The sequence below is a fragment of the Chrysemys picta genome, chromosome 1 (genome assembly GCF_011386835.1).
Source record: "Chrysemys picta bellii isolate R12L10 chromosome 1, ASM1138683v2, whole genome shotgun sequence".
In the NCBI taxonomy this organism is placed as follows: Eukaryota; Metazoa; Chordata; order Testudines; family Emydidae; genus Chrysemys; species Chrysemys picta.
Window position 1 is genome coordinate 359670 of NC_088791.1, and position 27614 is coordinate 387283.

The following is a 27614-nucleotide window of genomic DNA, read 5'->3' on the forward strand; positions in this document are numbered from 1 at the left end:
CAAACACATCAGATGTGGCAGAGCAAAGCCTTCAGCCAAGGGACCAGGGGGATCCTGACTACTGGGAGAAAGGTGTGGTCGGAGCAAGAGAGACTGCAGGGCTAACTGGGCCCAGGAGCCGTGTTCACATGGGTCAGTGTCCAGTAATCCGAAGTGTGTGGAGGTGGGGGTACTACCACCTCCTGGGGGAACGGGCTAGGCCGGGGGGGCACCAACAACTAATGCCTGGGGGAGGGGGAATGGGCCGGGCCAGGGGGTACCAACACATAATGCCTGCCGGGCCGGGGAGTACCAGCAACTCATGCCTGCCGGGCCGGGCCGGGGGGGGTGGGGGTTAGGCCGGGGGAGTACCAGCAACTTATGCCTGCCGGGCCGGGGGGGAGGGGGGGTACTAGCAACTACCGCCTCCCGGGGGCATGGGCCGGGGGCATGGACCGGACCGGGCCGGGGGGGGGGGGGTACCACCAGCTACCGCCTCCCGGGGGGACCCCGCTGCCGGGAACAAGGCCCGGCCCGTAACCCGGGCGCCCGCCCCCCTCACCTCGAGCACCAGCGGGTGGGCCACGGCGTCGGGCTTCAGCATCGCCAGCGTGAGCTGCAGCGGCCGCGCGGAGCGCAGCACGGCCCCCATGCCGCTCGCGGCCGCGCAGCGCGTGCACGGGGCGGCGGGGGCGCGCGGGGCCTCGGCAGTGTCGCCATGGTGACAGACGACGACGCGGTGCCTGGGAAGGGATAGCTCGGAAGGCGGGCGGGGCCCGGGGGGGGCTGCGGTACGGCGCCGCCCCTTGGTGCCCAGCCCCAGCCCCTAGTGTCTCGCTCAGCGGTCGGCGGCTCAGGCGCTCCGGGGACGGCCTCGGCCGCGAGGTCCTTTAGGCGCGTGGGGCAGCCCGGGGCCTCGCGCCGCCGCGTCGCGTAGCAGCGGGGACGCGGCTGGTGAGTGTCGGGCCGGGGCTCTGCGGAGCGGGGCCGTCTGGGGAGCGTGGGAGCTGTCCCGCGTGGGGGGGAAGGGGAAGGGGAAGGGGAGGGGGGATAGGTGGGGAGCTGTCCCCGGTGGGGGAGGGGGGGATATGTGGGGAGCTGTCCCCGATGGCGGGAGGGGTGATAGGTGAGCGGGGTGATAGATGGGGAGCTGTCCCCGGTTGGGGGGGGGATATGTGGGGAGCTGTTCCCGATGGCGGGAGGGGTGATAGGTGAGCGGGGTGATAGATGGGGAGCTGTCCCCGGTGGAGGAGAGGGGAGGGGGGATAGATGGGGAGCTGTCCCCGGTGGGGGGCGGGAAGGGGAGGGGGGATAGATGGGGAGCTGTCCCCGGTTGGGGGGGGGGCGATATGTGGAGAGCTGTCCCTGATGGCGGGAGGGGTGATAGGTGAGCGGGGTGATAGATGGGGAGCTGTCCCCAGTGGAGGAGAGGGGAGGGGGGATAGGTGGGGAGCTGTCCCCGGTGGGGGGGGAAGGGGAGGGGGGATAGGTGGGGAGCTGTCCCTGGTGGGGGGGAAGGGGAGGGGGGATAGATGGGGAGCTGTCCCCGGTTGGGGGGGGGATATGTGGGGAGCTGTCCCCGATGGCGGGAGGGGTGATAGGTGAGCGGGGTGATAGATGGGGAGCTGTCCCCGGTGGAGGAGAGGGGAGGGGGGATAGATGGGGAGCTGTCCCCGGTGGGGGGCGGGAAGGGGAGGGGGGATAGATGGGGAGCTGTCCCCGGTTGGGGGGAGGGGGGGATATGTGGGGAGCTGTCCCTGATGGCGGGAGGGGTGATAGGTGAGCGGGGTGATAGATGGGGAGCTGTCCCCAGTGGAGGAGAGGGGAGGGGGGATAGATGGGGAGCTGTCCCCGGTGGGGGGCGGGAAGGGGAGGGGGATAGATGGGGAGCTGTCCCCGGTTGGGGGGGGGGGGTTGGGGGGAGCTGTCCCCGATGGCGGGAGGGGTGATAGGTGAGCGGGGTGATAGATGTGAGATCAAGGAGCTGTCGGTAGTGGCAGGAGGCTCTGGATGAATTGGTGCCTTTCCATTCCATTCTGGGTAGGTGTCTCCACCAAAGGGCTGGCGTCTGATCCAGCCCAGCAGTTGGGGGGGGGGGGGGAGCTGCAGCAGGGCTTGGGGAGGGGGGAGGGTGCAAGGTGGAAGTTTGGCCCAGGGCGCGAAACATCCTTGCACCGGCCCTGATCGTAACTGCTCTTTGATGGCTAGGAAGGAGCCTGTAACATTATGAGCTTATCCTAGCTCTTTCTGAGAGGCTCAGAAAAGTAAAATCTTCCTCTTGGTCCCAGGAGAGGTGGCGTCTGTGCAGCTAGGGTGGAGGCAGCATGGCTAGAGATGCACCAGGGGGAGATTCCTGTGAGGAGCTGGACCAGACGAAGTATGATGCAGATGAGAACGTGAAGATTATCTGCCTGGGGGACAGTGCTGTGGGGAAATCCAAGTGAGTAATTGGCCCTTATTGCACATGCCAGGAAGGCTCCAGCAGCATACAAGCTCGGCACTCCTCAACCGGTGTCTGGTCTCTCCCTCTCCCCTGCACAAAGCAGCAGCTCTAGTTATTGTTATTGACCAGCGGAGAGGCTGAATGTGTAGGAGTGGGGTGCCTCTCTGTATCAGGGATGAGGAGAAAGAAGATAAGATGATCAGGTAAGGACTAATGGGCCTGTGTCATTTCTCTACTTGCAGGTTAATGGAAAGGTTCCTTCTGGATGGATTGTATCCTTTGGGTTCTTTCAGACCTCACCACTGTTTAGTTTTGTTCTTGGGCCCAGGAGGGTACATGAAGGGGAAATGGTCTGTTTGAGGCCTTTTTGTTTAACCATGTTCTTCCAATCAGGGGCTCTCATCCCATCTTCACCAGAGTTCTGTTTCCTGGCTTTCCCTGCCTGACCTAGACTCTCTTTGTACTACATTGATGAGCTAGCTAAATCCACACAGCACTTGGGAACTTATAACTTCTTTTCCTCCTAAGAAGGTCTCCTTTCTCACCCCATCAACTATAGTATCTTCTTTAGAATTCATTTCCTGAGCACTGCAATGCTAGCAGCTGGTCCTATGAGGCATATAGGACTGTCATGGGCACTTCAACTATAAAGCTCCTACTCCCTCCCTTAGGACTTGTACACACTAGCACTTACTTCAATATAACTTACGTCGCTCAGGGGTGTGGAAAAGCCTCCCCCTCCCCGAACGATGTAGGTTACACTGACCTAAGCGCCAGTGTGGACAGCGCTATGTTGGTGGGAGACGCTCTCTCGCCAACATAGCTACCGCCACTCGGGGAGGTGTAGTAATTATGCTGATAGGAGCGCTCTCTCCCGTCAGCATAGAGCGTCTGCACTAGCAGCACTACAGTGGCGCAGCTACCTCGGTACAGCTGTGCCGCTGTATTGATTCTAGTGTAGACTAGCCCTTAGCTTGGGGTTGAAACTCTGAGGAAATTTGAGTGAATGGCTTGGCTATGCTACACCCTGCAGAGGAGCAGCTTGGTGACCCAGCTGCTGACTGCTTGCCCTAGCCGCCCTCAAGCAAGTTCCCCTCACAGGTGCTCTACTGAACATGAGATTGGTGTCTGGATTTCAGCTCCTTAACTTATGCACAGCCGACCCCAGCAGCTCTCTACGTTTGCCTTGACACTCTACAAATACACAACCAACGTGGATGGGAAGAATATCCTTGTGGGTAAGCACCTCCTAGGAGATGAGCACATGTCCTCCTTGTGAGTGCTGGATACAGCTACAGGAAATCCCTGCTATGGCATCACTAAAGGATCTCTGTTGATTCCACGAATTCCTGTGCATCTCAGTCGGGTGTAAACTGCAATGGCAGCGTCCAGAGTATCAGTGTCACTGTTGACCATTTTTGTAGAAACACTTGTGCTGTTTTTAGTGGTAGTTTTCATGCCGACTGTGCGTGGGGCTATATAGGACACAAAGACAGTGCCTGCTTGAGGAGCTTACAATCTCAAAGGCAGCATTAGGAAGACCAATCACACTGGGAAATTGAGATGAGGGAGTGACCTTTGTTATTGCTATGAACTCCCAGTTTTGGGGTACTGCAGAAGAAATGAGTCTAAGAGGGATTTGAATGAGAACTTGGTGAACACAGATTGGGAGATCATTTTGCACCTGAGGCAGCATGAAGAAGGCCCAGAGACAGAAGTGGGAGAAGGAATGAAAAGATCATTGAGGCTGGTACCATTGGTGGAGTGGAAGGGGTATGGGAGGCATGTTAACGGAAAAGTACTGTGATGTAGGCAGGTGTGCAGTGATGCAGGACATTGGAGGCAAGACCAAGGAATTTAAATTTAATGCAGTTGCAAAAAGGGAGCCAGTAGCGGAACCAAAAAAGGTGATGAGGTCAACTTGACAGGCAAGGAAGTTAATGTTATGGGCTGTATTTTGGATGGACTCGAGGGACATGATGAAAGAATCATGGAAGCCACCGAGGATAAGGCTGCTGTAATCAGGATGGGAGGTGATTGAAGCCTAGACAGGTGTTCTAGCTTTTGGGACCAAAAAGAAGGGCTGGATTTTTAATATAGTGTGCATGAAAAAGCAGTGAGATTTGGATGAGAGGAGGAGGAGGAGAGGGAGAGGTCAGTAAGGCTGGGCCACAGGATGGTGGTGTTGCCATCAGAAATGGGAAACGTTACTAATGTGCTTCTCCAGTGGGCCAGGAAGTGTGTGAGAACCTGAGAATAAGGTTACAAACGACTCAGTGTTCTCTCCTATTTTGGTCCGTGTCATGGCAATGAGGCTAGCAGCACTTCAGTCCTCTATCTGATCTCTCTGACTCCAAAGTGTTTGGTTTCTTGCCTTTACCTGTCATGGGGTGGAATCTCATGATTCTTCTGGTTTTAGCTGGTATCCTGGTACCCTGACCCATGAATACCAAAAGCTTATCATCTTGCTGGCCAGACTCCGTTTCAGGAACCTGTGTGCTTCCTATCTTCAGGAGCCTGTGAAAAGCAATACTGACCAACAGCTTTCTTAAAACCAATTGTTTTGATTTAGCAGCTGGAATGAAGTACAGCATATACCACTTAGCAGCAGCCTCTCATTTCCCAGCAAGAAGTTGCTATTATCCAGAAGTTGCCAATAACCGAAAGGCAGGTTTTTGGGGCTGCAGCCAGGAATGAAGTGCTGGGACATGCTGAGCCTGGGCCCCCAGCACCAGGCCAAGATGCAGCCCTGAGACCACCAGGAAAGGCACCATGCAGGCCCTTAGCACTCCTGCTCCCCCTGGAAAGCATCTGGACCACAACCCGCATCCCAGCTGCTGCCCTGCCTGTTGCTCCCCCTCCCAGCCTGCAGCACCATTGGAGAGGAGGCTGTGGGGGTAGTCTGTGGACAGGGCAGCATTGGGGAGAGGCGGGCAGCAGCCCAGATGCTGGGGCTTTCCACGGGGAGCAGGGATGCTGGGGGCTCGTGGGACTGCACTGTACCCCTTCCTGTATTCTCCCTCTCCCTGGGCGTGTCATATCCCAGTGCTTCCATACCTGGCTGCAGCCCCAGAAACCTGCCTACTACTGGGTCTTTCCATGGGGATGGGGGCGCTGGGGTGTGCTGAGCCCGGGCCCCCAGTGCCAGGACAGGGCACAGCCCAGACAGCACAGGAAGAAGTACTGTGCAACCCCATGGGCCCCCAACATCCCTGCCCCCTGTGGAAAGCCCTGGCATTCGGGCTACAGCCCATCTCCATGCCGCTGCCCTGTCTGCAGCCTACCCTCTCAGCCTCTCCTCCCACTTTGCAGCGCCGGGACTCCTGCGTTATCTCCTGTGTGGCTGCTGGGTCCCCACCCATGGGGGAGGCTCCATGTCAAAGAAGAAAAGTTGCCAATGAAGCAGCATGACAGTTGCAAATATCTGAGTCCAGTTAACTATATAATTAATGGGATAGGATCAGCTTCCAGCAAAATGTTGCTAATAACTGAAAATTGTCAGTATCAGGATTGTTAATAAGCAGCATCTACTGTATTAGAGAAAAAGGGATTTTAAAACAACAAAGAGCCTACACACACATTACACATATAGTCTCATCGATAATAATAATCATCCCCAGAAGGGACCTGGCCTCCTATATAGTACAGGCCACAGAATTCCCCCGCCCCCAAAAATTCCTAGAACAGATCTTTTAGAAAAACATCCAATCTTGATTTTAAAATTGCCAGTGATGGAGAATCCATCATAGCCCTTGGTAAATCATCCCAATGATTAATTACTTTTATAATTAAAAATGTATGCTTTATTTCCAGTCTGAATTTGTCTAGCTCCAACTTCCAGCCATTGGATCACGTTAGACCTTTCTCTGCTAGGTTGAAGAGCCTATTAAGTATTTGTTCCCTACGTAGGTGCTTATAGACTGTAATCAAGTCACCTCTTCACCTCCTTTTAGTTGAGTCTATCATTTTAAGGCACGTTTTCCCATCTTTTAATCATTGTCATGTTTCTTCTCTGAATATTCTCCAATTCACCAACATCCTTCTTGAATTGCAAACACCAGAAATGAACACAGTACTCTAGCAGTGGTCATATCAGTTCCAAACACAGAGGAAAAATCACCTCTCTGCTCCTACTCAACAGTCCCCTGTTTATGCCTCTGTCACGGAGTGTGGGGGACTCAGGGCCCTGCCCCCCCGGCTTCCTGAGATTCACCATGACTCTCAGCCAGCCAGTAAAGCAGAAGGTTTATTTAGACGACAGGAACACAGTCCAAGACAGGTCTTGCAGGCACAGACAACAGGACCCCCCCCCCCCCCAATTAGGTGCATCTTGGCGTCCCAGGGCACCACAGCCCCCTTGCGAGGTCAGAATCCCGTTTGTCTCCCAGCCATTCCACTAGCTAGCTCTGATCTCTCTCTCCAGCCTTTGTTCAGTTTTCCCCGGGCAAAGGTGTCACCTGGCCTCTAACCCCTTCCTGGGTTCTCATGTTACATGCTCAGGTATCCTCCCTCGGCCAGTCTCCCATCCCCTAATTCAGACCGTCCTAGCTACACTCCCCTCTCAGCATTCAAAGACCACATTAAGAACAGTCCCAGTTCGTCACATCTCTCCCCGCGAGGTCACTTTAGCCAGTGACCCGGGGTAGGTTCGAACTTCCCCCGTTCCCATGGATGCCCCAGCATCCCTCCCATCCCTTGGTGAGAATTATACCAGGCCCTTCCAGTTTCATGCCCCCCTTTAGGTCGGGTGTGCTCGATGGCACTCGTAGTTTGCATGTGGGAAGGTTTATGCGGCCCGTGCCCTTTTTCCACCCCAATACCCCTGGGGTTCCAACTGGGCTGGGGTCTTCTCCCAGTGTTCCAGTCTGGAGGTCTGTGATTCGGGCTCTCTCGGTTCAGAGCCCCCCTTTTTACCCTGGCCCCCCTCTGGAAAGACTCTTCTATGCTGGGCAAGGGTCCTAAGACTGTTTTCCCCTTGTCCCGGGCCTTCCTCCCGCTCTGACAGGGGTCACAGGATCGGCAGTACTGTTGGACAGTAATAAAGACCTCAGGCCAGTAAAAGTTTCGTAGCAGCCTCTGCTGGGTACGCCAGGTTCCCTGATGCCCTGAGAGGGGGATGTCATGGGCCCAGTACAGCAGCTGGCGGCGATACTTCTGGGGTACCACCAGCTGCCTCCTGATCCCCCCGACTCCATTTTCCCTGGGGGAGCCCATTCTCGATACAGGAATCCCTTCTCCCACAGGAACCTTTTCCGGCCACCTCTCCCCATGGTCTGTACCGCACTGAGGTCGGCCAGGTCCCTTATCTTCCGCAAGGAGGGATCTTTCTGCAACTCAGCCTGGAACTCAGCAGCTGGGACAGGGATGGCCACCTGCTCTCTCTCGCCAGCTGGGTTTGAAGCCGCAGCCTCCCTGAGCCATGTCCCTGGGCGTTCCCTCCCCATCAGATTAGGGTCCTACGCCTCGGGCAAGGTACCCTTCCCAAGGTCAGGGCGCAGTGCCCCTTGCCGGTTTTGACTACTGGTCACAATCAGGGCACCCTGGGGGTTGCTTGGCCAGTCCTCCAGGTCCCCCCCATCAACACCTCAGTGGGCAAATACGGGTGTACCCCCACGTCCTTAGGACCCTCCTTGGCCCCCCACTTCAGGTGTACCCTCACCACGGGCACCTTGAAGGGGGTCCCGCCCACTCCCGTCAGGGTCAGGTAGGTGTTGGGCACCACCCGATCTGGGGCCACCACCTCGGGCCGGGCCAGCGTCACCTCTGCGCCCGTATCCCAGTATCCATTGACCTTCCTCCCATCCACCTCCAGGGGAACAAGGTACTCTCTCCGGAGGGACATCCCCGCGCCCGCCCGGTAAACCAAAAACCCTGAGTCTGGAACATCCAGCTCTGATACGACCGGCAGCTCCTTTTTCTTCACCCGAGAGGTCTTCCGCGAGACCTCTCAGAGCTGCCGGTCTTCTACCAGGACCTCCTCCGGACCTGGAAGCTTTTTTCGGTGACCAGGTCCATTGTGGCCACCGAGGGCACGGACCTCCTCGCGGAGCCCCTGCTGCACAATCCCGACCTCCGTGTGCAGGTGGCGGAGTCACCCTCGGTGAGCCGGAGGCTGGTCCTGGCAGAAACCACCAGGGTCGGAGACCTCCTGGACTACACCAGGGGGCACTGGGTGGATCCCCGCGCGCTTGGCCGGCGCATGGGGCTCTCCACCCTCGCGACCCCTCTGCATGTACTCCAGGAGGTGGGCGCTGTTTTGTCGCCCCTGCTCTCAGCTTCCTGTGGTGGGCCCTGCGAGAGGGCGCTCCCCGCCCACCCCTTACCCTGGGCCCTCCGGACCTTTTTATTGGGCCCCTGTCTCGCGAGCCCCCCCGGCTCCCCCGCTCCCATAATCCGAGCCGGCTGCACGCTTTGCAGCCGGTCCGGTTTCGAACCGCGCCCAGGGACCACCTGTACACGCTCGTGCTCCACACGTTGCATCTCCTCACCCTCGTATCCCGCCCCGACACCAAATGGCGGGACTATCTAACACCTGTGGAGGGTGAGGAGCCCCGGTGGGCCAGCCTTTATTCCACTTTGGTTCCAAGGCCCGCCGGGGACATTGGTTGGCGGCTCCTTCACGGAGCCGTGAGCACGGGCGTGTACCTGGCGCGGTTCACCCCTATTCCCGAGGCCTGCCCATTCTGCGGCGTGAGGGAGACCCTGGCGCACGCTTACCTCGAGTGCGCCAGGCTGCAGCCCCTGTTCCGGCTCCTCCAGAACCACTTGTTGAGGTTCTGGCTGCACTTTTCCCCACACCTGTTCATTTATGCACACCCTATCCGTGGCCCCACTAAGTCGCAAGACCTCCTCGTCAACCTCTTCCTGGCCCTGGCCAAACTCACCATCTATAATACCAGGGAGAGGATGTTGGACGGGGGGGTGCTCTGCGACTGTGGGGCCTACTTCCGTACCTCCCTAGTCTCACGTCTCCGGGCAGAGTTCCACTGGGCAGCGTCCGCTGGCTCCCTTGCCACCTTTGAGGAGCAGTGGGCGCTGTCCGGGGTTCTCTGCTCGGTGTCCCCATCCGGTTCCCTGCTTTTGAACCTTTAACCGTCACCTCACTCCCTGTTTTTTTCATTAGTTGTCCCAAGCAATCATTTGGTTTCTGGGTCCAGTGGTCCCTCCCGCTAGGTTGGGGGAGGGGCCTTTAGCAGTGGGCAGGTGAGCCCGCCCACTTCCCAGTTCACCAATATCGACCTGACACTGAATGTTTCCCTTTGGTGGGGGTTTTCCGTATTTCCCTGCTGGGAGGTCCCCTCGTGACTGTCTCGCTGCGTTGTGGTGGTCCTGTTCCTTTGGGACTCCTCCCTGTCATCCCCTGCCCGACTGTTCACAAACTCGTCGGCCAGCTGGCCTGCGTGCTGCGGGTTCTCTGGCTTTTGGTCCATCAACCATCGCCTCAGGTCGGATGGGCACTGCTCATACACATGCTCCAGTACGAATAGGTCAAGCAGGTCCTCTTTAGTTTGGGCCCCAATTGTCCACTTGCGGGCATACCCCTGCGCCCGGTTGGCTAGTTGTAGGTATGTGACCTCACGGGTTTTACGCTGACTCCGGAACCTTTTCTGGTACAGCTCAGGGGTCAGCCCAAACTCGCGGAGCAGGGCCTTTTTGAACAGTTCGTAGTCCCCTGTCTCCACCCCTTTCAGTCGGCTGTACACCTCCCTGGCTGTGGAGTCCAGTGAGGGGATGAGAAACTGGAGCCTGTCTGCAGGGTCAACCTGGAGCAGCTCACAGGTATTTTCAAAGGCCGTCAGGAAGGTATCCATGTCCTCCCCCTCCTTACGCTGGGCCAGGAAGCACTTATCAAAGCTCTTTGCAGTCTTGGGTCCCCCCTCGCTCACCGTAGCCAGGGCCCCACTGCTCCTCAGCCTGGCCAGTTCCCGCTCATGCTGACGTTGTTTCTCCTTCTCTTCCTGCTCCTGCTTCAGTTCTTGCTTCCTTAACTCAAGCTCTTCCTGTCTCATCTCCCATTCACATTCCAGCCGCATCCGTTCCAGGGACGGGGAGCTCCACCGGAACAATCCCCTGCTGGCCGCCGGGGTCAGGGTGACCCCGGTATTCGCTGGGCTTCCCCCAACCCTTCCCCTAGGCATAGGTAGGCAGGGTCTTGGGATGTCCTCGGCAGCAATCTGCTCCCTCCCAACCAGGTTGGGTCCCGGGGCCCACGCTGCATCCGCCGGGCGGCTTCCCTCAGGGACCGGGCTTGGGTCATCCAAGCGATCCCTCTCCTCCAGCTGGGCAATTAGCTGTTCTTTGGTGGACCTCCCAATGCGCAGCCCCCTCTGCCTGCACAGCTCCACCAGGTCGCTCTTAAGGCATTTAGCATCCATCCTCCTGCTGGCCACTCGCCGGCCTGTGCTCTCCGCTTTCCACGTTCCAAGGAGACCCCTAGTGTGCCAGCCCTTCTTCAGGTCACCACCTCTCTGCCAGGGTCGAGCTGCAGACTCCTCCGCCCCGGGACCACTCGCTGCGACCCCCCAGGGGACCCTGTTACTGCAACAGTCCTTCTCTCTGGTCACACACTCCCAGGGGTTAATCGCCCCCTCAACCGTCTCTCTCTGACTCTTCAGCCCACCTGGTCCCCGTCGATCCCCCTTCGTTTTTACTGCTCCCCAGTCACTTACTGCAGGAAGCGCCGTCCATGGGGTGCAGTAGATTCCACCACTGCCACCAGTTGTTACGGAGTGTGGGGAGACACAAGGCCCGGCACCCCCGGCTTCCTCCGATTCACCATGACTCTCAGCCAGCCAGTAAAGCAGAAGGTTTATTTAGACGACAGGAATACAGTCCAAGACAGGTTTTGCAGGCACAGACAATAGGACCCCCCACCCCCATCTTTGGGTTCCAGGGGCACCACAGCCCTCTGGGGGGAAGGTCAGAGCCCCGTCTGCCTGCCAGCCATTCCACCACCCAGCTCCTGAAACTCTCTCCCCAGCCTTTGTTCAGTTTCCCAGGCCAAGGTGTCAAGGTGGCCTCTAACCTCTTCCTGGGTTCTCATGTTACATGCTCAGGTATTCTCCCTCATGGCCAGTCTCCCATCCCCCAATGCAGACCATCCTAGCCACACTCCCCTGCCTTCCCAGCCAACACTCCCCACTCAGCATTCAAAGACCACATTAAGAACAGTCCCAGTTCGTCACAGTCTCCCAGGGTCGCATTAGCACTTTTGGACACAGTGTTATACCTGGAGCTCATCTTCAGCTCATTATCCACCAGGAACCTCAAATCTGTTTCAGAATCACTTCCTTCCAGGATAGAGTCCCCCATCCTGTGAGTATGGCCTACTGCCTTCGTTCCCAGATGTATTCATTTACATGTAGGCATATTAAAACTCATATTGTTTGCTTGGACCCAGTTTACCAAGCAATCTACATTGCTCTGCATCAGTGACCTGTCCTCTTAATTATTTACCACTCCCCCCAATTTTTGTGTCATTTGCAAATTTTATCCGTGATGATTTTGTTTTCTTTCAGGTCATTGATAAAGATGTTAAATAGCGTAGGGCCAGAGGCCTGGATGGCAAGAAGGAGGGAGAGATGGGGAAGGGGGGTATGTGAGTAGCCAGAGCAATGGGTGTGATGGTGGGAATGTTGGAGGAGTTGGAGCAGTGTCCATACTGTATGCATCCGATGAAGTGGGCTGTAGTCCACGAAAGCTTATGCTCTAATAAATTTGTTAGTCTCTAAGGTGCCACAAGTACTCCTGTTCTTTTTGTCCATACTGTGTGAGGGTGGGGAGAGGAGGGGCAGGGGAAGTCTGAGCAGTTGGAGGCAATATGGAGAGGTTAGAGCCAGGGGAGGGTGTTGGTATAATGCAGGAAAGAATGGAGTGGAAAGGAGGGGGCTGGAGCTGTGCAGTGGGGGAAGTTAGTGAAGCTACACTTGTTCCCCTCCTCTTACACTTCACAGCAGAGTCCTCGTCTGTGAGGCACTCAGTAGTTTAGGACCTGGCTACTTCAGAGACCACCTTATCCTCCATGCCTCTGCAGCCACAGGGACACATTTAGGCTGCCCACTGAGGATGACAGCCAGGGTTCTGGCATGGAGAATGCTCTATGGACCACCCTGCTAAAAAGATCACACTGCCATTGTTGAGATCACCCCTAATCTGTATAGGTTTGGATCCCACAATCATTCCAGTACTATCTGAGTACTTGTCACCCTATTTTCCTCAGCTTTTGCACCCATGCCTTGCCTTGCTATTCTGCGTTTTTTAAAATCCAGTTTACACAGAACTTTTTGCACTACTGTATTTACACCAGTGCCAACTGTCTCTGCTGGGACATTGTACAGGCATAGCTAAACCCCATGTATCATTAGAGCCTATGTTTGTAAACTGGTCAAGGAATGTCTCAGTCTATTATGACAAAGGCTCGTGTCAGTCGGCCTATGGGAGAGGGCTGAACTCTGGGGCTGGGTTGTGGGGGGGATTGGAAGTTCTTTCTTGTCATGGCATGCTGAACTTGCTGGTTTGTGCCTTTCAGACTTCTGGGACACAGCCGGACAGGAGAGGTTCCAGAGTATGCATGCATCCTATTACCACAAGGCCCATGCTTGTATCATGGTAAGGGCATTCTTCTACCTCTGGCTTTCACTCTGTGTGTAAAGGATTCCTGGCTGGTAACAGAACCTGTCTGGTATTCATCCTACACATTACCTTTAATAATGTTACCCTGAGTTCAGGCTCTGACGGCCAGAGTGGCTGAACTGGAGGAGCTAAGAGAGACAGAGAGGTACACAGAGGAGACTTTCCGGGACATAGCAGCGAGGTCCCACCCCCACCCTCTGTGCTGTTGAGGAATATGAAAGTCTTGGGGAAGGAGAAGATCAAACTGGAGCAGATGGAAACAATCCCATTGTTGGGACCCTCCTTTCAGATGATGCCATGGTATCTTCTCACACTGAGGATCTCTCCAGGGGAGGGGACCCCAGTTATTGGAAGAGACTGGTAATAGTAATGGGGGATTCGATTATTAGAAATATAGATAGTTGGGTTTGCGATGACCAGGAGAACTGCATAGTAAATTGCATGCTGGGTGCGAAAGTTGCAGATTTTTCAAGACATCTAGACAGACTTATGTGCAGTGTTAGGGAGGAGCTAGTGGTCATGGTACATGTGGGTACCAATGACATAGGGAAAGGTAGGAGAAAGGTTCTGGAGATCAAATTTAGGCTGCTAGATAAGAGAGAAAAGTCTAGGACTTCTATGGTAGCATTGTCTGAAATGCTTCCGGTTCCAGGCACAGAGCCAGGTAGACAGGCAGCACCGCAGGGTCTCAATGCCTGGATCAGACAGTGATGTAGAGATGAAGGATTTAGATTTATTAGGAACTGCGGAACCTTTTAGGAAAGGAGGAGCCTATATGGGAAGGATGGGCTCCTCCTAAATCAAAATGGAACTTAAAATTAAAAAGTTCATAGAGGAATTTTTAAACAAAGGGCTGGGGAAAGCTGAAAGGTGCGGAGGAGAACATGGTGCAGACAGTGACATTCCTTAGGGGAGGATCTATTACTGGGGATTCTGTAAAAAGCAACAGAGGGTCCTGTGGCACCTTTGAGACTAACAGAAGTACTGGGAGCATAAGCTTTCGTGGGTAAGAACCTCACTTCTTCAGATGCAAGACTGAAGAAGTTAGGGTTAGAGTTAGGGTTGCATCTGAAGAAGTGAGGTTCTTACCCACGAAAGCTTATGCTCCCAGTACTTCTGTTAGTCTCAAAGGTGCCACAGGACCCTCTGTTGCTTTTTACAGATTCGGACTAACACGGCTACCCCTCTGATACTTGGGGATTCTCTGTGTCCTAGTAAAGAAGTTGATCAAGAACAGGTAGAAGCTTAAGAGAAATAGTCAAATGAAAGAATCTCCCACTCGGTTACATCACAGGAAGGCAGACAATTAAATATTGACAAATTTTATAAGTGCCTATATACAAATGAAAGAAGTCTAAATACTAAAATGGGTGAACTTGAGTGCCTGGTATTAAGTGAGGATATTGATATCACAGAAACTTGATGGAATGATGATAATCAATGGGACAGGGTAATACCAAGGTACAAAATATAAAGGAATGGCAGAGTAGGTCAGGCTGGTTGGGGAGTGGCACTATATGTGAAAGAAAGCACAGAGTCAAATGTAGTAAAAATCATAAATGAATCAAACTGCCATAGAATTTCTATGGATAGACATTCCATGCTTGAATTGTAAGAGTATAGCAGTAGGAATATACTACCGACCGCCTGACCACAATGGTGATGGTGATTATGAAATGCTCAGGGACATTAGAAAGGCTATAAAAATTGAAAAGTTAATAATAATAGGGTATTTTAACTATCTCCATATTGACATGTCACCTCAGGATGGGGTGCAGAAATAACATTTTTAGACACAATGAATGACTGCTTCTTGGAGCAGCTAGTCCTGGAACCCACAAAGGCAGAGCCAATTCTCGATTTAGTGACGCACAGGATCTGGTCCAATGGGTGAATATAGCTAAACCACTCAGTAATAGCAACCATAATGTAATTAAAATTAACATCCTTCTGTGGGGTGAAATACCAAAGAAACCCACCCCGTAGTATTTAACTTCAGAAAGGGGAACTACACAAAAATGAGGAAGCTAGTTAAACAGAAATTAAAAGGAACAGTCACAAGAGTGAAATGCCTGCAAGCTGCATGGAACATTTTAAAAAACACCATAATAGAGGCTCAAATTAAATGTATACCCCAAATAAAAAAATAGTAAGAGGACCAAAAAAATGCCACCGCAGCTAAACAACAGAGTAAAAGAAGCGGTTAGAGGCAAAAAGCCATTCTTTAAAAATTGGAAGTCAAATCCTACTGAAGAAAATAGAAAGGAGCATTAACTCTGGCAAGTCAAGTGTAAAAGTATAATTACACAGACCAAAAAAGAATTGGAGGACCAACTAGCAAAAGACTTAAAAGTATTTTTTGCTGTAGTTTTTAAGTACCCCCGAAGCAGGAAGCCTGCCAAACAATCAGTGGGGCCACTTGACGATCAAGATGCTAAAGGAGCACTCAAGGAAGACAAAGCCATTGCAGAGAAGCTAAATGAATTCTTTGCATCTGTCTTCACAGCAGATGAAGTAGAGGAGATTCCCATACCTGCACCATTCTTTTTAGGTGACAAATCTGAGGAACTGTCCCAGACTGAGGTGTTGAGAGAGGAGGTTTTGGCACAAATTGATAAACAGTAGTAGTAAATCACCAGGACCACATGGGATTCACCCAAGAGTTCTAAAGGAACTCAAATAAGAAATTGAAGAACTACTAACTGTGGAATGTAACCTACCGCTTAAATCAGCCTCTGTACCAGATGACTGGATGATAGCTCCAGGGGCAATCCTAGCAATTACGGGCCAGTAATCCTAACTTCAGTACTAAGCAAATTGGTTGCAACTATAGTAAAGTACAGAAATATCAGATACATAGATGAAGATGATTTGGGGAACAGTCAACATGGCTTTTGTAAAGGGAAATCGTGCCTTACCAATTTATTAGAATTCTTTGTGGAGGTCAACAAACTTGTAAACAAGGGTGATCTGGTTGATTCAGTGTGCTTGGACTTTCAGAAATCCTTTGATAAGGTCCTCCACCAAAGGCTCTTAAGCAAAGTACGTTTTCAGGGGATATGAGGGAACGTCCTCTCATGGATCAGGGACTGATTAAAAGACAGGAAATAAAGGGTAGGAATAAATGACCAATTTTCAGAATGGAGACAGGTAATTAGTGGGGTTCTCCAGAGATCTATACTGGGACCAGTGCTGTTCAACATGTTCATAAATGATATGGGAAAAGGAGCAAACAGTGAGGTGGCAGAGTTTACAGATGATACAAAATTATTCAAGATAGTTAAGTCCAAGGCACTAATTACAAAGGGATCTCACAAAACTGGGTGACTGGGCAACAAAGTGGCAGATTCATAGATTCATAGATTCTAGGACTGGAAGGGACCTCGAGAGGTCATCGAGTCCAGTCCCCTGCCCGCATGGCAGGACCAAATACTGTCTAGACCATCCCTGATAGACAATTATCTAACCTACTCTTAAATATCTCCAGAGACGGAGATTCCACAACCTCCCTAGGCAATTTGTTCCAGTGTTTAACCACCCTGACAGTTAGGAACTTTTTCCTAATGTCCAACCTAGACCTCCTTTGCTGCAGTTTAAACCCATTGTTTCTGGTTCTATCCTTAGAGGCTAAGGTGAACAAGTTCTCTCCCTCCTCCTTATGACACCCTTTTAGATACCTGAAAACTGCTATCATGTCCCCTCTCAGTCTTCTCTTTTCCAAACTAAACAAACCCAATTCTTTCAGCCTTCCTTCATAGGTCATGTTCTCAAGACCTTTAATCATTCTTGTTGCTCTTCTTTGGACCCTTTCCAATTTCTCCACATCTTTTTTAAAATGCAGCGCCCAGAACTGGACACAATACTCCAGCTGAGGCCTAACCAGAGCAGAGTAGAGCGGAAGAATGACTTCTCGTGTCTTGCTCACAACACACCTTTTAATACATCCCAGAATCATGTTTGCTTTTTTTGCAACAGCATCACACTGTTGACTCATATTTAGCTTGTGGTCCACTATAACCCCTAGATCCCTTTCTGCCGTACTCCTTCCTAGACAGTCTTTTCCCATTCTGTATGTGTGAAATTGATTTTTCCTTCCTAAGTGGAGCACTTTGCATTTGTCTTTGTTAAACTTCATCCTGTTTAACTCAGACCATTTCTCCAATTTGTCCAGATCATTTTGAATTATGACCCTGTCCTCCAAAGTAGTTGCAATCCCTCCCAGTTTGGTATCATCCGCAAACTTAATAAGCGTACTTTCTATGCCAATATCTAAGTCGTTGATGAAAATATTGAACAGAGCCGGTCCCAAAACAGACCCCTGCGGTACCCCACTCGTTACGCCTTTCCAGCAGGAAATTCAACGTTCATAAATGCAAAGTAGGGAACACTGGAAAACAACTGTACATCCAAAAGAATGGGGTCTAAATTAGCTGTTACCACTCAAGAAAGATCTTGGAGTCTTTGTGGATCATTCTCTGAAAACATCTGCTCAGTGTGCAACGTCAGTCAAAAAAGCAACAGACTCATTAGGAGGGGAATAGATAATAAGATGGAAAATATCATAATGCCACTATATAAGTTACGTGCCCACACCTAGAATACTGTGTGCCATTCAGGTCACCCCCATCTCAAAAAAAGATATATTAGAATTGGAAAAGATACAGAGAAAGGCAACAAAATGATTATGGGTATGGAACAACTTCCAGATGAGGAGAAATAAAAAAGACTGGGACTGTTCAGTTTGGAAAAGAGACAGTTAAGTGGGGATATGATAGATCTTGATAAAATCATGACTGGTTTGGAGAAAGTGAATAGGGAAGTGTTATTTACCCCTTCACATAACACATGAACCAGGCATCACCCGATGAAATTAATAGGCAGCAGGCTTAAAACAAACAAAAGGACGTACTTCTTCACACATTGCACAGTCAACCTGAGGAACTCACTGCCAGAGGATGTTGTGAAAGCCAAAATTATAACTGGGTTAAAAAAATAATTAGATAAATTCATGGAAGATAGGTTCATCAGTGGCTATAGCCAAGATGGTCAGAGATGCCACCCCATGCTCTGGGTATCCCTAAGCCCTTAACTCCCAGATGCTGGAACTGGACAACAGGGGATGGCTCACTCGATAATTACCTTGTTTTTTTTCACTCCCTCTGAAGCATCTGGCACTGGCCACTAGCAGAAGACAAGTTAATAAGCTAGATCAGTGGTTCCCAAACTGGGGTTCGTGAACAAATGTTACAGGGGGTTCTCGGGAAAAATTCCCTAATGGCGGACAGAACTGTCCCTAGAGACCCCAGACAGCATGGGGGCCAGCAGCACGGAGCCCCTGGACCTCCAAGAGCTAAGCAGATCAAAGCAAGCATATCTATCACACTGAGGAGATTTAAACTTCAAGATTCCTTATAAGAAATGGAAAGGGAGGTGGATATTTTTTGCTGTTTTTAAAATTAAATAGGCAGCTAGTATTGTTTTTAAAATTATTATGAAGAACAAGTTTAAGCTTTGTTGTAACGTGCTTTGTTTGCCTGGACTGCTCAAGACCTGAATGCTTGTGTAGGAGGAACTCTTTGAGTTGGCTTCTTAAATACCTTCATGCTGTTTTACATCTGATACTCCTTGATGAAACATAGGAGCCTTGTCTTGTAACAGGCTTATTCAAAGTGATACAAGCTACAAAAGTGAGATCTTGGAAGAGTGTTGCCGTTTTCATAATGTAATAAAAATACTGTAATGATAAATAATAATAATAAATAGTGTGTAATAAACATGTCATAAAAACAAATTTTATATTTCCAAGTCACTGCTTTTATAATTTATACTCAGGTAAAGGAGAAAAATCCCTGAAAATATTCATTTTTAGGAAGGAGTTCGCAAGACTTGACATTTTAGTGAAAGGGGTTCACAGGTTGTTAAAGTTTGGGAATCACTGAGCTAGATGGACTTTTGGTCTGACCTAGTATGGCCATTCTTATGTTCTTATGTAGTGCTGTAAATATTTCCTTTCCTGGCTTGCAGTTGACATTCCTTCCTATTCTGTTCTCCTGTCCCTTCTCCCATCATTGTTTACCTTTAGCACCTTTCACCTTTCCTCATAACTCCGTCCCTCCACCCCTTTGTATTTCTGTTGTTCTCTCAACTCCGTCCAATTCATCAACAACTTTTCAGTAATATCATGCCCAGAACAGAATGCACTTTTCCTGGTGTAATCACATCAAAGCCATATAGGGAGGTCTGTCCCTGTGTTGCTTTTGTGACTCGATGCCTTGGAGCATGCAGCACAAAGCTGCATTGGTCTATTCTGCGGGATTATGGGAGACTTTAATCACCTTGATATCTGCTGGGAAAGCAATACAGCGGTGCACAGACAATCTAGGAAGTTTTTGGAAAGTGTAGGGGACAATTTCCTGGTGCAAGTGCTGGAGGAACCAACTAGGGGCAGAGCTTTTCTTGACCTGCTGCTCACAAACAGGGAAGAATTAGTAGGGGAAGCAAAAGTGGATGGGAACCTGGGAGGCAGTGACCATGAGATGGTCGAGTTCAGGATCCTGACACAAGGAAGAAAGGAGAGCAGCAGAATACGGACCCTGGACTTCAGAAAAGCAGACTTGGACTCCCTCAGGGAACAGATGAGCAGGATCCCCTGGGAGAATAACATGAAGGGCAAAGGGGTCCAGGAGTGCTGGCTGTATTTTAAAGAATCCTTATTGCGGTTGCAGGAACAAACCATCCCGATGTGTAGAAAGAATAGTAAATATGGCAGGCGACCAGCTTGGCTAAACACTGAAATTCTTGCTGATCTTAAACGCAAAAAAGAAGCTTACAAGAAGTGGAAGATTGGACAAATGACCAGGGAGGAGTATAAAAATATTGCTCAGGCATGCAGGAGTGAAATCAGGAAGGCCAAATCACACTTGGAGTTGCAGCTAGCAGGAGATGTTAAGAGTAACAAGAAGGGTTTCTTCAGGTATGTTAGCAACAAGAAGAAAGTCAAGGAAAGTGTGGGCCCCTTACTGAATGAGGGAGGCAACCTAGTGACAGAGGATGTGGAAAAAGCTAATGTATTCAATGCTTTTTTTGCCTCTGTCTTCACGAACAAGGTCAGCTCCCAGACGGCTGCACTGGGCAGCACAATATGGGGAGAAGGTGACCAGCCCTCTGTGGACAAAGAAGTGGTTCGGGACTATTTAAAAAAACTGGACGTGCACAAGTCCATGGGGCCAGATGTGCTGCATCCAAGGGTGCTAAAGGAGTCAGCGAATGAGATTGCAGAGCCATTAGCCATTATTTTTGAAAACTCATGGCGATCGGGGGAGGTCCCGGATGACTGGAAAAAGGCTAATGTAGTGCCCATCTTTAAAAAAGGGAAGAAGGAGGATGTGACAATGCGGTTCTGGCGGAACCCAACTGAGAGTGCCAACTCAGGACAAATTGCTCAAATAGGGCAGTTACAGCCCAAGGCTGGGGTTTTTTCCACCTCTAAGGCAAACCAAACCAGCCAGACTAAGAGGACTTCAGTCTCACCCCACTGGCTAACTGCAAGTCTCACACGCAATCTCCTTAGACACTCCAGTTTCCCAGTATTACCACCAGTACCACTCGTTATGGGGACAAATGGTTATGAAAACCAATACCCCAGTAAAAGAAAAAGGTTCTCCTGATCCCAAAGGACCAAGCCCCAGACCCAGGTCAATATACAAATCAGATCTTACCCACAAATCACGCTGTTGCCAATCCTTTAGAATCTAAAATCTAAAGGTTTATTCATAAAAGGAAAAAGATAGAGATGAGAGTTAGAATTGGTTAAATGGAATCAATTACATACAGTAATGGCAAAGTTCTTGGTTCAGGCTTGCAGCAGCGATGGAATAAACTGCAGGTTCAAATCAAGTCTCTGGAATACATCCCCCGCTGGGATGGGTCCTCAGTCCTTCGTTCAAAGCTTCAGCTTGTAGCAAAGTTCCTCCAGAGGTATGAAGCAGGATTGAAGACAAGATGGAGATGAGGCATCAGCCTTATATAGTCTTTTCCAGGTGTAAGAACACCTCTTTGTTCTTACTGTGGAAAATTACAACAAAATGGAGTCTGGAGTCACATGGGCCAGTCCCTGCATACTTTGCTGAGTTACAAGGCGTATCTGCCTTCTCTCAATGGGTCCATTGTATAGCTGATGGTCCTTAATGGGCCATCAAGCAGGCTAGGCAGAGCTAACACCAGTTTGTCTGGGATGTCACCCAGCAGCATAGCATAAGTTTGAAATACAGACCGTATAGAGCCAATATTCATAACTTCAACTACAAAAGTGATACACACATATAGACAGCATAATCATAACCAGTAAACCAGAACCTTGTCTTAGACACCCCATTTGATCCCCTTTATACAAGATTTGCGTGCCACTACAGGACCTTGGTTGCAACAATGATCTATATGGTCCCAGATTATATCAATAACGTCACAGAGGATCCGGGGAACTACAGGCCAGTCAGCCTCACCTCAGTCCCTGGAAAAATCATGGAGCAGGTCCTCAAAGAATCAATTATGAAACACTTAGAGGAGAAGAAAGTGATCAGGAACAGTCAGCATGGATTCACCAAGGGGAAGTTGTGCCTGACTAACCTAATTGCCTTCTATGATGAGATAACTGGGTCTGTGGATGAGGGGAAAGCAGTGGATGTGTTATTCCTTGACTTTAGCAAAGCTTTTGATACGGTCTCCCACAGTATTCTTGCCGCCAAGTTAAAGAAGTATGGGTTGGATGAGTGGACTATAAGGTGGATAGAAAGCTGGCTAGATCGTCAATGGCTCCATGTCTAGTTGGCAGCCGGTTTCAAGCGGAGTGCCCCAAGGGTCGGTCCTGGGGCCGGTTTGTTTAATATCTTTATTAATGATCTGGAGGATGGTGTGGACTGCACTCTCAGCAAGTTTGCAGATGACACTGAACTAGGAGGCGTGGTAGATACACTAGAGGGTAGGGATAGGATACAGAGGGACCTAGACAAATTAGAGGATTGGGCCAAAAAAAACCTGATGAGGTTCAACTAGGACAAGTGCAGAGTCCTGCACTTAGGACGGAAGAATCCCATGCACTGCTACAGACTAGGGACCGAATGGCTAGGTAGCAGTTCTGCAGAAAAGGACCTAGGGGTCACAGTGGAGGAGAAGCTAGATATGAGTCAACAGTGTGCTCTTGTTGCCAAGAAGGCTAACGGCATTTTGGGCTGTATAAGTAGGAGCATTGCCAGCAGATCGAGGGACGTGATCATTCCCCTTTATTCGACCTTGGTGAGGCCTTATCTGGAGTACTGTGTCCAGTTTTGGGCCCCACACTACAAGAAGGATGTGAAAAAATTGGAAAGAGTCCAGCGGAGGGCAACAAAAATGATTAGGGGTCTGGAGCACATGACTTATGTGGAGAGGCTGAGGGAACTGGAATTGTTTAGTCTCCAAAAGAGAAGAATGAGGGGGGATTTGATAGCAGCCTTCAGCTACCTGAAGGGGGGTTCCAAAGAGGATGGAGCTCGGCTGTTCTCAGTGGTGGCAGATGACAGAACAAGGAGCAATGGTCTCAAGTTGCAGTGGAGGAGGTCCAGTTTGGAAATTAGGAAACACTATTTCACTAGGAGGGTGGTGAAGCACTGGAATGCGTTACCTAGGGAGGTGGTGGAATCTCCTTCCTTGGAGGTTTTTAAGGCCCGGCTTGACAAAGCCCTGGCTGGGATGATTTAGTTGGGAATTGGTCCTACTTTGAGCAGGGGGTTGGACTAGATGACCTCCTGAGGTCCCTTCCAACCCTGATATTCTATGATTAGTGCATTGCAAATTCATGTCCCATTTGCTGCCTCCTCTCACTGCCCTTGTCTTTCAGCCATTGGTGGTGTTTCCTGCCCGGATGTGTTCCCTTTCCAGGCTTTAATCTCTTTACTCTACTCTGTCCACACTGTTATTCTCAGCTCCTCCTAATTTAGCATCATTTGTAAACCTCATTAACATGTTGCTGACCCCCTTGTCTAGATCATTAATGAAGTTTGTAAATCAGACTGGGCCTGACACCTATCCTTAGAGGGCACATTAGACCCTTCCCCACCCTCTTTATTGTTAAGGGCACTATACAAGGCACGTTGTGCAGAGAGACCAAGAGGCTGATGATAGCTTAGTGCAGGGAGAGGGGCTGGTTTTATTTTTAATGGCTTGATGATAGTTTGCCATTTACCATAGCCTTTGTTTGACCACCTTCCTGCCAGTTGTCAGCCCCTATGCTGGTGTCTGGTCTAAGCCAATTGTAATTAATTCTGACACTGAGGTTCCATGGGATGCTGTATCAAACATTTTGATCCAATCTAAATAATCTCCCTTCAGCATCTTCCCTTCAAGCACTAACTCTGCAATTCTGTATGTTTAAAAAGAAAGGCAGCGATTGTGCTTGGTGGGATGAGTTCTTTGCAAATGCTCAGTGCAGTGGGTTGCTCGGGGACTGTCCAGCTGCAGGCCTGGTGACAGGTGGCTCTTCCTTGGCAGGTGTTTGATGTGCAGAGGAAGGTCACCTACAAGAACCTGAATAGCTGGTACAAGGAGCTGAGAGAGTTCCGCCCAGAGATTCCCTGCATTGTGGTGGCCAACAAAATTGATGGTGAGTGTTTCTGCCTCAGTCTTTTGGTGCTGTGGGATGGTCCTTTTGTGATATGGCTGAGGGAAGTGACCGCCTGGCTGGTCCCAAGGGCTTGTTGGAGATGGACTCCATCGGTCATATTTTACTAGATAAAGTACAGGCCTTTCACAGCATGTTTGTGCCTCTTGACTTTGTTTTGCTCAGAAAAAGAAACGGAAACCACAAATTTGTTTTCAGCACAGACATAAATATATAGTACAGTTAGCTGAGCTCTGCCCTGATATGACCCAGTCTCCTTCCTATCCCCTCCCCTGAACAGCAACTTGCACCACACTGGCCAGCTGGCAGAGCCCTCTTAGCTCACCAGGTTCCCTCACCTGGCTACTGTTTATAGTCTGTATTGTGGAAGGACCCAGAGGCCCCATCCAGATCAGGCCCCTTTGTGCATCGATGAGACTGTCCCTGCCCCAAAGAGATTGCAGTCTGCTTTGGGACGAGAAGCAACAAGTGAGTGTGACAAACAGTGGAAGAGCAGCAGAGGGAGGGCAAAGGTGATGGCTCTATGACAACACCGGTACGCTGCAAGTGTCCTAGGAGGTGAACCACTGTTAGCAATAGTGAGAAACGTTTGAAAGACATCCCTAGCACAGACAGAGCCATGCAGGCCTGGGAGCTGGGACAGATGAAAAGTAATGCTCCATTGTTTACACTGCACCAGATGTCCCCCAGTGAGACAGGTGAGAGTCCCTGTCAGGGTCCCTCTGTGGAAAGCCTTGACCAGCAACAAAAAGGTCCTCTTCCATCCTGTACTTCCTCGCTAACTGTTAGTTTAGCCTGCCTCCCTTTGCAGGGACCTCTAGTTCTCAGGAGGCACCATCCAAACCATGTGCTGCATGAAGGGGGCCTTGCCAGTGAGATGCCCCCACGCAGGTTGCATGGATTCCTTCTCTATGCTGTCCCAGGCCATGCTTGGCCTGCTACCAGCAGTGATGACTCAACAACTGCTTCTCCTTTGCTCCTTCAGCGGATATGAAAGTTACTCAGAAAAGCTTCAACTTTGCCCGGAAGTTCAATCTGCCCTTCTATTTTGTCTCAGCTGCAGATGGCACCAACGTAGTGAAGGTAAATCTTAGCTATGTGAGGTGGGACTGGTCCCAGGCTGCATGGGGAGGTGAGAAGGAGCAGGGATTCTTTGTGAGACAGGATGTTTCGCTGGTTGCCTCCCAGGTGTGTAGGGTCCCGTTGCTGGGGGGTTGTCTCGTGGCTGGTTTCTCTACGGTGCTGAAGGGTGGGGGGGAAAGTCCTGTGGGTTCACCTGGGGTTGGGCATCTCAGACACCCCTCTCATTCCCAGAGTGACAAGTGCCCCCCTTTCTCCTCAGCTCTTCAGTGATGCTATCAAACTGGCCGTTGCGTACAAACAGAATTCAGGGGATTTTATGGATGAGGTCATGCGGGAGCTGGAGGTAAGAGAGCCCTGCCTAAAGCTCGCCTCCCTCTCCTTAGTGGTTGCCAGCACCACACACCTTCCCTCACCAGGAAAAAGCCCCCAGTCTCAGTGCAGAGTGGGCTGAGGTGGAGCCTGTGTTGGGAGCATCATGGGGATCCCGTAGTGCCCCAGTCCCAGCTCAGAGTGGGTGAGGTGGGCCCTGTGTTGGGAGCGTTGTGGGATCCTGTACAGACAGCCCCAGGTTAGGGGTGAGGGGATGAGGTGCTGTGCTGGGAGTGCCATGGTGTGGTGGGGAATGGCTGGTTCCCATTTGCTTCTCACCATTCCCCCATCCTGCTCCCTTCCAGAACTTTGAGCTGCAGAAAAAGGGGGAGGACTCGGAAAAAGAGGAGAACTACCCCGAGGAGAAGCCCCCATCCACCTGAACCCAGGCCTCAGACCAACCTTGTGCTGCTCCCTATCGCCCCAGCTTCTTCATGGTTAGTTAGAACCGTCACTCTCTGCCAGGGGAGAGCAGATTTCTCATGCACTGGCCATGCTGGGAGCCTCTGGCTGGGACCATCCCTCCCTAGAAGGGAGACTGTTTGGGCCTGATCTTCCTGGCCTGGACCCTATCCTCCTGAGCATCCGGGACGCAGAAGGAACAGGAATACATGTGACTGCTGCCTGCCCGTGTGGGAGGGAAGGGGGGCATTTGCTGGGTTGTTGGGCCACTGCCTGCCCTGCAGGGAAGGGTCCTGCCCAGCTGTCTATTAGCAGAGCCCAGATTGAGAAAAACAACACTAAAGGATTTTTTTACAAAGCGTTCAGCCTGGGTCCTTCCTGCATCCAAACCATGTTTGAATAGCAGCCCTTCCCACTGCTATTTCAACACAGCCAGCTCTACCTCTCACCCCTCCCTGACCCCACCCACCGTACCAGCCCACCCATTCCACCCCAATGCTTCTCTGGCTCTGTGTATGCCACCCTTCCTCGTGCCCACTGTTCCAGCCCAGCTGGCTCTGTGTACCACCCTTCTCCACCCACACTGTCCCAGCGCACCTCAAGCCATCCCTCCCCTTCCTCACTCCACCAGTCTAGCCCAGCTGGCTGTGTGCAGCCCCTGCTCCTGTGTGGTTCTGGGCATGGCAGAAGAGGTTGAATAGAACAGAGGCAGAGCTGGTTGTGTTGTGGGCACTGTTTTACTTCTGCTGTGAGGTAAGCTCTCAGTCTCCATCCACAAGGACAAGGGGCAGGATGGGAGCTGGATGCTGGTACAGAGTCCTCTAGAGCAGTGGGCAAAGCGTCAGAAATGGTCACTGTCCATCTCAGCCTCCGCTGTGCTCTGCTCCCCTCCCTTCTCAAGTCCCCTTTCCCTTCAGGTCCTGTAGGAACTCGTTCAGCTTCCTGAAGAAGTCAGACAGACTGCTCTGGACTGACAGGCAGAGGCCTGTCCTTGTTCTGGGCCTGGGCCCGGGCCTGAGCCTGAGCCTAGGCCTGACTTTCTCCAAGATCCAGTCATGAAAGTGCTGAGTGGAGCTGTAGACCCCTGGCCTCTGTGCCTTGGCGCAGCCCAGTCCCCAGCTGGTGACTCCAATAACCCAGAAGCGCTTTGACCTTTCCTCTGTGCACATGAGGGGGCCACCACTGTCGCCCTGCAGCAGGGGAGAGAGGTCTGAGGCAAAGCAGCTCCACACAGTGGGTCAGGCTTGGCAGTAGCAGTGACTCCTTGGAAGAGGATTAAGGACCCACAACTCATCCCTCTGGCATCCTTCACTGGGAGACATTTGTCAGCTAGAACTCAGAGGAAGGGGGCTCACCCCCAAGGCCTGGCTCGCGTTGGCAAAGCCCTAGCACGTGTTCCAAAAGGGGATCTTGCAGTGCCCCCCACCCCTGGGAATGGACTGTCTAGGGGCTGCAGCCAGGGCTTCCCCCATCAAGAGTCAGCTGCATTTCTGTGTTAGCTCATAGCTGGTTTGGTAAGTGCTGAGCAGTCAGCTCCCTCCCCTTCCTCCTCCCATACAGAGCCCTCTTGGGTACCACGCCTCTGAACGCAGCCACTCTGCATCGGCGCTATGGCACGGAGGCCTCACTCCCTGCCCTTGTGCTAAGGCACGGGCCTTCCTCCCAGCTCTGCGTACCACATGCAGGGTGTCGGCCTCACTGGCCCTGAGGAGTAGCTGGGCTCTTAATCCTAAGAGCTCCTGACCCAGAGTGGGTCTCTGAGTCATTGACATTAGAGAGAAAACCACCTACTGGGCCCCTCTAGTCCATTCCTGTGGCCTATTCCCTAGTGTTCTGGCCGGTTCCATTGCTGGGAATCTTCCCGCTTCCTTTGGGAGGCTGCCACAGCCCAATGAAGCTCATTGTGGGCTCTACAATCCCCCTCCTTTTGCATAGCATCCCTGGGGCTTTACACCCCTAATACAATGACAGAGAGAAAAGCAAAGAGGTTTCCAGCTGAGATTACCCACGAGATGGGCAAATGGAAGGAGTTCTGGCACCAGGCACACAGAG

The 27614-nt window shown here is 51.4% G+C and overlaps 2 protein-coding genes across 8 annotated transcripts in view; one reads left to right on the forward strand and one right to left on the reverse strand.

Moving 5' to 3' along the window:
* The window catches only part of NME6 (NME/NM23 nucleoside diphosphate kinase 6), a 28236-nt gene extending 27561 nt beyond the window's left edge, over window positions 1-675 (reverse strand). For all 3 annotated transcript variants that reach the window (XM_042860006.2, XM_005310825.5, XM_005310826.4), the window contains exon 1: window positions 542-675. In XM_042860006.2, the coding sequence (XP_042715940.2) occupies window positions 542-631 (90 nt within the window). In that variant the 5' untranslated portion in view covers window positions 632-675. The remainder of the gene's footprint in view (window positions 1-541) is intronic.
* On the forward strand, window positions 28-25920 carry RABL2B (RAB, member of RAS oncogene family like 2B). 5 transcript variants are annotated; one of them, XM_065592856.1, is made up of 9 exons: window positions 28-132; window positions 2268-2419; window positions 2665-2694; window positions 3581-3660; window positions 12951-13030; window positions 23579-23690; window positions 24694-24791; window positions 25051-25134; window positions 25466-25920. In XM_065592856.1, the coding sequence occupies exons 2-9, from the start codon at window positions 2304-2306 to the stop codon at window positions 25541-25543; spliced, it is 678 nt and encodes a 225-aa protein (XP_065448928.1). In that variant the 5' UTR covers window positions 28-132; window positions 2268-2303; the 3' UTR covers window positions 25544-25920. The 5 variants fall into 5 exon arrangements, with proteins under 5 accessions (XP_065448928.1, XP_005310887.2, XP_023967424.2 ...); XM_005310830.4 differs by lacking the exon at window positions 28-132 and adding an exon at window positions 784-933; XM_024111656.3 differs by lacking the exon at window positions 28-132 and adding an exon at window positions 799-933 and having other exon boundaries at window positions 2271-2419.
* The last annotated feature ends 1694 nt before the right edge of the window (window positions 25921-27614 follow it).

What these genes read in the sequence shown, in the direction of transcription:
- RABL2B (XM_065592856.1), top strand. Translation starts at nt 2,304, where the DNA reads ATGGCTAGAGATGCACCAGGGGGAGATTCCTGTGAGGAGCTGGACCAG. An exon ending in AGGTTCCTTCTGGATGGATT is followed by an intron (nt 2,695 to 3,580) that starts GTATCCTTTGGG and finishes ACTTATGCACAG; the next exon opens with CCGACCCCAGCAGCTCTCTA. An exon ending in AGGTCATGCGGGAGCTGGAG is followed by an intron (nt 25,135 to 25,465) that starts GTAAGAGAGCCC and finishes GCTCCCTTCCAG; the next exon opens with AACTTTGAGCTGCAGAAAAA.